At 63.3% G+C, this 8,609-nt stretch overlaps 1 protein-coding gene across 1 annotated transcript; it reads left to right on the top strand.

The window, feature by feature from the left end:
• Positions 1-472: 472 nt before the first annotated feature.
• DHRS1 (dehydrogenase/reductase 1) lies at positions 473-7,061 on the top strand. Its single transcript, XM_029078383.2, is given in 10 exon segments — positions 473-548; positions 1,499-1,667; positions 3,442-3,585; positions 3,960-4,039; positions 4,355-4,433; positions 4,435-4,488; positions 5,787-5,924; positions 6,163-6,232; positions 6,373-6,453; positions 6,715-7,061. Coding segments are annotated over 9 exon segments (933 nt in total). The 5' UTR covers positions 473-548; positions 1,499-1,517; the 3' UTR covers positions 6,852-7,061.
• The last annotated feature ends 1,548 nt before the right edge of the window (positions 7,062-8,609 follow it).

Genomic DNA, 8,609 nt, shown 5'->3' with positions numbered 1-8,609 from the left:
TACAATTCCCTCGCTCCTGCCCCGCTGAATCCCGTCGGACCCCGCGCCCAGACATTCATTCATTCGTGTTTATGGAGTAATTATTGGGCGCAGAGCGCTCTACTAAGCGCTTGGAATATAAAGTTCCTTCGCTCCTGCCCCGCTCTATCCCGTCGGCCCCCGCGCCCAGTCATTCATTCATTCAATCGCGTTTATGGAGCAATTATTGGGCGCAGAGCGCTCTACTAAACGGTTGGCATCTACAGTTCCTTCGCTCCTGCCCCGCTGTATCCCGTCGACCCCCGCGCTCTAGTCATTCATTCAGTCGTGTTTATCGAGCAATTACTGTGTGCAGAGCGCTCTACTAAGCGCCTGCGACGTAGCATTCCCTCACTCCCGCCCCGCTGTATCCCGTCGGCCCCCGCGCTCGGAGCCCACGGCTTCCGCCCCGCTGTATCCCGTCGGCCCCCGCGCTCGGGCCCCGCCCTCCGAGCTGTCATTGGCAGAGGCGACGGGCGGCTGGTGGTTGCAGGCTCCCCGGCGCGAGCCCACCCTCCGAGTTTGCGCAGGTGAGGCGGGGGGGGGGGGGGGGAGAGAGAGAGCGCGCGAGCGAGCGAGCGAGCGCGCGCGGGGGGCAGGGATGACGTCAACTTCCGGCGGGCCCCCAGAGGCCTCAGCGCCTCGCCATTGTCTCCTCCCTCTTGCCCTCTGCCCCCTGAGGATGAGGGGGATTCATTCATTCACTCCTATTTATGGAGCGCCTACGGGGTGCAGAGCACTGTCCTGAACGCTTGGAAGGTCTAATTCGTCCACAGAGAGAGATTAGCCCTGCCCCACGATGGGCTCACGGGAGGAGAGAGAAAAGCATGGAGACAGGCGTCAATACCATCCTAATAAAGAGAATCATAGACACCCCTCATTAATAAAATAGAGAAAGAATATCTACAAATAAGGATGTTGGTAGTTGTTAAGCGCTTACTCTGTGCAGAGCACTGTTCTAAGCGCTGGGGGAGATAAAAGGTCATCAGGTTGGCCCACGTGAGGCTCATAGTCTTCATCCCCATTTTCCAGATGAGGGAACTGAGAAGTGAAGTGACCTGCCCACAGTCACCCAGCTGACAATAATAATAGTAATGATGTTGGTATTTGTTAAGTGCTTATTATGGGCCGAGCACTGTTGTAAGCGCTGGGGGAGACACAGGGGAATCAGGTCGTCCCACGTGGGGCTCCCGGTCTTCATCCCCATTTTACAGATGAGGTCACGGAGGCAGTGACTCGCCCAAAGTCACCCAGCTGCCAAGTGGCAGAGATGGGATTCGAACCCATGACCTTTGACTCCCAAGCCCGGGCTCTTGGCACTGAGCCGCGCTGCTCCTCGAGGCACAAGTGGCGTAGGGAGGGGAAGAGCAGAAGGAGGGAGGACTGAGTGTGGGATTGAGGGGGATGAGGGGGTGAAGGGGGTCCGGTCCCGGTCCGCTGGCCCCGGTGACCCCCCCCCCCCGTGTGGACCTCCCGCAGCCCGCCCCCGCCGCTCTGCCATGCCGGGCTCCCTGCAGGGCCACGTCTGCGTGGTGACGGGCGCCTCCCGGGGCATAGGCCGCGGCATCGCCCTGCAGCTGTGCCAGGCCGGGGCCACCGTCTACATCACCGGCAGAAACCGCGACACCCTGCGCGACGCCGCCAAGGAGGTCACGCCGCCTCCGGCCCGCCACCCTCAGCCACCGTCGCCCGCCTTCGCCCGTCATCGCCCACCTTCGCCCACCATCGCCCTCCCCCGGGCCCCCGCCATGGAGAAGCAGTGCGGCCTAGTGGCTAGACCGCGGGCCTGAGAGAAGGACCTGGGTTCTCATCCCGGCTCCGCCGCTTGTCAGCCGGGTGACCCTCGCCTCTCTGGGCCTCAGTTCCCTCGTCTGTCAAATGGGGATGGAGACCGTGAGCCCCACGTGGGGGACGGGGGACTGTGTCCAACCCCATTTGCTTGTATCCCCTCCCAAGCGCTTACTACAGTGCCTGGCACAGAGTAAGCGCTTAAGGGGAAGAGCCCGGGCTTGGACGTCAGAGGTCGTGGGTTCTAATCCCGGCTCCGCCACTTGTCAGCTGTGGGATTTGGGGCCAGTCACTTCACTTCTGTGGGCCTCAGTGACCTCATTTGTAAAATGGGGATGAAGACCGTGAGCCCTACGTGGGACCTGATGACCTTGTATCTCCCCCAGCGCTTAGAACGGTGCTTGGCACGTAGTGAGCGCTTAACAAATACCAACGTTATTATTATTATTCACTTCTCTGGCCCTCGGTGACCTCCTATGTAAAATGGGGGTTAAGAAGGTGAGCCCCACGTGGGACAACCCCATAACTTTGTATCTATCCCAGCGCTTAGAACAGTGCTCTGCACATAGTAAGCGCTCAACAGATACCTCCTCTGTCAAATGGGGATGAAGACTGTGAGCCCCACGTGGGACAACCTGATCACCTTGTATCCCCCCCCCAGAGCTTAGAACAGCGCTTGGCACATAGTAAGCGCTTAACAAATGTCATTATTATTATTATTATTATTATTATTAAGTGCCATCATCATCATTCCCATCAGCCCTTTGGGCCCTGCAGTTTCCGCGAGGGGCCTCTAGGGGGCGCCTTGGACCTGCAGGTTGTCTTTATGGTATTTGTTGAGCGCCTAATAATAATGTTGGTATTTGTTAAGCGCTTACTATGTGCAGAGCACTGTTCTAAGCGCTGGGGTGGACACAGGGGAATCAGGTTGTCCCACGTGGGGCTCCCAGTCTCAATCCCCATTTTACAGATGAGGTAACTGAGGCACAGAGAAGTGAAGTGACTTGCCCACAGTCACCCAGCTGACAAGGGGCAGAGCCGGGAGTCGAACCCATGATCTCTGACTCCAAAGCCCGTGCTCTTTCCACTCAGCCACGCTGCTTCTCATATGTGCCAGACACTGCGCTAGGCGCTGCGGGAGATAGTGAGGGCGGACGGAGGCCCTGGGGCTCTCGGTCGCAACCCCCATCGTCCAGAAATGCTGGCAGGGTCTAAGCCAGTCAGGTCAGACGCAGGCCGGGTCCCGCGTGGGGCTCGTAGCCTTAATCCCCATTTTCCCGAGGCACAGAGAAGTGAAGTGGCTTGCCCGGGGTCACAGAGCGGACGAGTGGCGGAACCCAGAACCCAGGTCCTTCTGAGTCCCAGGCCTTCCTCTATCCACTAGGCCACACTGCTTCTGGGTTAAACGTGAAACCCACCCCCGCCCAAGAAATTCAGAAATTAGGGTCACCCAATCTCCCACCCTTTCCATCATTGTTAACCTCTTCACAAGTCTGGATGATGGACCAGCGCCTTGGTGACCCCACTCCATCCCCCCGCCCCGACCCAGTCCCCCGAGCGCCAGCCCCGGGGCAGAGGGAGGGTCCCTCCCGCGGCTCTGAACCGGTCCTTGTCCCCGTTCCCTGACCCCGCCAGGCCCAGGCCCGCGGAGGCCGCTGCGTGCCGGTGGTGTGCGACTCCAGTCAGGAGGACCAGGTGCGCAGCCTGTTTGAGCAAGTGGAGCGCGAACATCAAGGCCGGCTGGACCTGCTGGTCAACAACGCCTACGCCGGGGTCCAGGTACCGCCGGCGCCCAGCTCGGACCTGTCCGACTCCGTCCCTCGGCCTCCGCGCTCGGCCCCCGGGCCCACCCCTGACCCCGTCCCTCCGGTCGGCCCTCCTTTCCCTTCTGCGTCGCCCTGACTCCCTCTATTCATCCTCCCTCCCGGCCCCGCGGCGCTTCTGTCCGTTCCTGTCGTCTATTCGTATCGAAACCTTTCTTCCCTCTCCACCGGAAGCTCCCGGAGGGCCGGGAACGCGCCTGTGATATTGTATTCCCCCAAGCGCTTAGCACAGTGCTCCGCACCCGGGAAGCGCCGAATAAATGCGATCGGCCGACTTTCACGCTCCACCTCTGACACCTTCCCCTCTCCCCCCACGACCCGTCTCCGAAGTCCATCCTCTCGAACCAGAAGAAGCCATTTTGGGAGTGTCCGGCCTCGATCTGGGACGACATCAACAACGTGGGGCTGCGGTGAGTCTTCCCACCCCCTTTCCCGCTCCGCCCCCCGGTCCGGCCGTCCTCCCTCCTCGGAGACCGCGTTCCCCGCCCCGGCAGCCAGCCGGCCTCTCGGGGGGTCCACGCCTCGTCCCGAACACCGGGAATATTAGTAGTAATAACAGCCGGTTCGGCACTTACGGCGCGCCAGGCGGCTGAAGGTCTCCTGGAGGTCGAAGGCCCCGGCAGGCCATGGGGGCTGGGTGGACGCCAGCGGAGGGGAAGGGGCCGATGGGGGGCAGCCAGTGCCCACGTCGCCCGGGCGGCGCCTGACCCCTTCATCCTCCCCAGGGGTCACTACCTGTGCTCCGTGTACGGGGCCCGGCTGATGGTCCCGGCCGGCCGCGGCCTCATCGTCGTCATCTCCTCAGCCGGGGGGTCTGCGCTACCTCTTCAACGTGCCCTACGGCGTGGGCAAGGCCGCGGTGAGGCCCGGGCGAGGGGGGGCCGTTCGGGCTCGGAGGAGGGAGGCCCCTGCTCTGACTACTCTGTCGGCCCCCTCGCCGACCCCCGCCTCCTGTCTCTCCCCGCTCCGGCCCCTACTTCGCTCTGCCGCCCGGATCGTTTCTCCTCAATAACCGTTCAGTCCAACCCTCCTCCCTCCACAAGGACCCGATCCCGTCTAGCCTTGCTTCACTCCGCCGGCCAGATGACTTTCTTTCTCAATGACCATCCAGCCCGCGTCTCCCCGCTCCCGGAGAACCCCCAGTGGCTGTCCATCCACCTCCGCGTCAAAGAGAAAGTCCTTACCGTCGGCTTTAAAGCAGTGACCTCCTTTAAAGTTCACCCCCTCCTCTAACCAACACGCGCTCTGATGCCAACCTACACGTTCTGCACCTCGATTTCGCTTCTCTCGCCCCCAACCTCTTGCCCGCGTCTTCCCTCTGGTCTGGAACTCCCTCTCCCTCCATATGTGGCAGACCGCCACGCTCCCCCCCGCTTTCAAAGCCTTATTTAGGTCACATCTCCTCCAAGAGACTTCCCCCCATTAAGCCCTCTTTTCCCTTTCTCTCTCTTCTGCATCGCCTTTACTTTGCACTCGTATCTTCATATATTCACCCTTCGCTCAGCCTTACGGCACTTGTATGTATGCTAAATACGGTGTTACGCTTTATAATATATTGCGATACTATATCGTATTCACGTTTGTCTTCCCCTCTAGACCGTGAGCTCGTTGTCAATATTATTTATTGAGTGCTTACAACGTGCAGTATACTCTACTACGCGGCTGCGAGACCACAATAATTACAGTGACTATTGGTGTGGGCAGGGAACGTGTCATTCGTAATAATAATTGTGGCTTTTACTAAGCGCTTACTATGTGCCAGTCATTGTTCTAAGCGCTGGGGTAGACAGAAGGTCATCAGGTTGTTCGTCCTGGGGCTCGCCGTCTTAATCCCCATTTTACAGATGAGGTAGCTGAGGCCCAGAGAAGTTAAGCGATTAGCCCAAGGTCGCACACCAGACGAGTGGCGGATCCGGGATGAGAACCCGCGTCCTCTGACTCCCGAGCCCGGGCTCGTTCCGCTAAGCCACGCCGCTTCCCGTGATTACCAGTACCGTTGTAGTCTCCCAAGCGCTCAGTACAGTGCTCTGCACACAGTAAAGTGCTCCACTGATGGCAGCAGAGGGGGGACTGTGGGAGGGGGAACCGGGGGAGGGCAGGGCCCCGGCCCTCACGTCGCGCCCCTCGCCGTGTGCCCCTCGGCCCTCACCCCCGCAGTGCGACCGCCTGGCAGCGGACTGTGCCCAGGAGCTTCGGAGCAGCGGGGTCTCCTACGTGTCGCTGTGGCCGGGGCTGGTGCAGACGGAGCTGCTGAAGGACCATATGAACCAGGCGGCCGCCACCTTCGACCGCCGGGTCAGCAGAGGACGGCCGTGCGGGAGGGACCGGGCCGGGGGGGATGCGGGCCGGCCCGCTGGGAAAGTCCGGGGCGCCCCTAACTCTGGGGGGGGGGGCCGGTGGGGAAGGGGCGACGGACGGAGGGTCTCCGGGGGGAAGGCTGCCCGGTGGCGGCGGGCGGGGACGGCGTTTGGGGGGCGACGCGAAGTTCACTCCTCTCGTCTCCTGGCTCCCGACTGGCCGTGGGACACCACAGTTGAGGGAAAACTTTGGAAGCGGAGAGACCCCAGAAATGAGTGGCAGATGTGTGGTCGCTCTGGCGACAGGTACGGCGGGGCGAGGCGGGGAGGAGAGGGGATGCCGGGCCGGGTGGGCGGGGGCAGACCGACCTCCCCGGGCTGAGGCCGAGGGGCCGGGCCGGCCCGAAGGCCGCCGCCCGGCCTCGTGCCCCAACTTTCCCTCGCAGATCCCCAGATCGGAAGCCTGAGCGGGCGGGTGCTGCCTTCCTGTGACCTGGCCCGACGCTATGGACTCCGCGACGTGGACGGTGAGGGCCCCGCGCGGGCTGTCCATCGCCCTCCCGTCCTCGCCGCCCCCTCTCCTGGCACTCCTCCCCAGCTCAGCCCTCCTCTGCTCTCCCAACACCCCCCTGGCAGTGACGGTCTGCCGAGCAGGCGGGAGACCACCCTCCCCTTCCCCCTCATCTCCGGGCCCACCCGCCTCCTCCCCTTCCCGCTCCGGGGCCGGTGGGGTCGGCCCGGCCGGACCCACGTCGGGGACGGCGGGTCACTCCGCCTTCTCCCTCCAGGCCGCCCGGTCGCCGACTACCTGTCTGTCTCCTCGGTGCTCAGCCAGGTGCCCGGCCTGGCCTGGCTCGCCCGCTACGTGCCCAGTTTCCTCCGAATGCCCAAGTGGATCCTCGCCCTCTATGCCAGCAAGTTCTGATGGGGAAAGGGACGATTCCTGCCCCTCGACGCCTTCTCCCCCTAACACACACGCATGCTTTCTTCCCATCAGCAGCCCACTGCCCCCACGCCGCTCCCCCCACTCCCTTCCTGCTGCCCCTTTGACCTTGAGGGCCCCCCCCCCCCACTCTGTGTAGCGGTGTCCCCTCTGCGATGGGCAAATAAAGACTACCCGCTTCTGCTAGACAAACGGTCAGTGCCTTTGGCGGCCATCCCCGTCCTCGACTGTCCTCCTCCGGCTTCCTCCCCCCACACCTCCACAGGAGGGAGACCCCTCCTCCCACCAGGGAGCCCCCTTCCCCCTCCGGGGCTCGGCCTGGCCCTCCGGCCCCTCCCGGCCTCACCCACCCCCTGGCCGTACGCGTGGGGGTGGACGCAACGGACCTGATGCCCGAGACTGGGCGCATTCATTCATTCGATCGGATTTATTGAGCGCTTACCGTGTGCAGAGCACTGTATTCCTACCCCAGGCAGCCATGCACACAGGCCTTCTGCCCGGGGGCGAGCATATGAGCCCACCCCACGCGGGAAAACCCCCCCCCCCAGGCCCAGCGCCCGGGGACTGGCACGTGGGCAATCACGCAACGGCCTCGGGCCTCGCTAGCCGCCCGCAGCCACCCCAGCACTTAGGGGCCAGCCCAACGTGCCCAGGAAGGTTCCTGGGGAGGAAGTGTCAGGTTGCCAGCGCGCCCGTCTCCCTCCCACCCAAGCGCTCTCTAGGATTGCGGCCGCCGTGACTCAGCCCGCGCCCGGCCCGTGGGCCGGCCCCAGGGCGACACTCAGAACGAAGACATGCCAACCCCGTGACCTCAGGAATGGAAGCTGCTCCCCTTCCCCACCCAGGGATTGGGGCTCGGGTTCCTTGGAACAGGTAGAGTAAGCCCAGCGCGGCCGGCAGTGACGCAGGGGCATGGCCGGGGTGGCTTCGGAGGCGGGGGCGGGATGGTGAGGGACGGGGCCGCCTGCCCTGTGGCTCTCTGAACGGGGCCTTTCTCGGCGGGAAGGGAGGAGAGGAAGGGGTGAGGGGTGGTCTCCGCGGGGAGGGAAATGCCACGAAGCCCCGAGGGTGTGTCAGTCCCACAGATGCCAGCCCCGCCGGGCATCAGGCCATGGGAGGTGGCAGAGAGCGGTTGGAGAGGGCAGGAGAAGGCCAGGGCCCGGGGCATCTGACTCTGGGCGGGTAAGGGGGTGGAGTCGCCCTTCCCGGACCTTTTTCAAATAGCAGAGAGCGCCAGCTGGACTGCCAGCAGGGGTGTGGACTCGGTGACCTCTGAACCAGAGCACCTCCGAGGATCTGAGCTGCCGGGCTGTCGGCAGGAACTTTCCCTCCCAAGTCAGGGAGGCAGAGAGGAAGAAGGAGGCTTGGGGAGGGAAGCTGACAGCAGAGGGGTCGGGAGGCCGGGGACAGGCCAAGCTCTTCCTGTGTCCGTGACTCGATGCTCTCCTGCTCCCAAATGCAACCCAAGCGTTAACTTTATTGCTTGCTCTTACCCAACAGGGCGGCAAGGCGCCCGGCCCGCGGGACCAGCCGCTCTTCCACCCGTCTTGGGTCAGCGGGAGGGGTGCAGGCCGTCCGGGGGGGACGTGGAACAGGGATCCCGGGGTCAGAGTGACCCGCCGTGGGCAACAGCAGCAGGTGGGAGGGGGTGGATCTGGAAGGCCGGCGGTCGCCGGCTGGCCATTGGCCAGCGCAAGACTAGCCGGGCTTCGCCGCTCCCCGGGGGGTACGGGCCTGAGC

The sequence above is a fragment of the Ornithorhynchus anatinus genome, chromosome 13 (assembly GCF_004115215.2).
Source record: "Ornithorhynchus anatinus isolate Pmale09 chromosome 13, mOrnAna1.pri.v4, whole genome shotgun sequence".
Taxonomy (NCBI): Eukaryota; Metazoa; Chordata; class Mammalia; order Monotremata; family Ornithorhynchidae; genus Ornithorhynchus; species Ornithorhynchus anatinus.
This window is presented reverse-complemented; position numbering and strand designations above follow the sequence as displayed.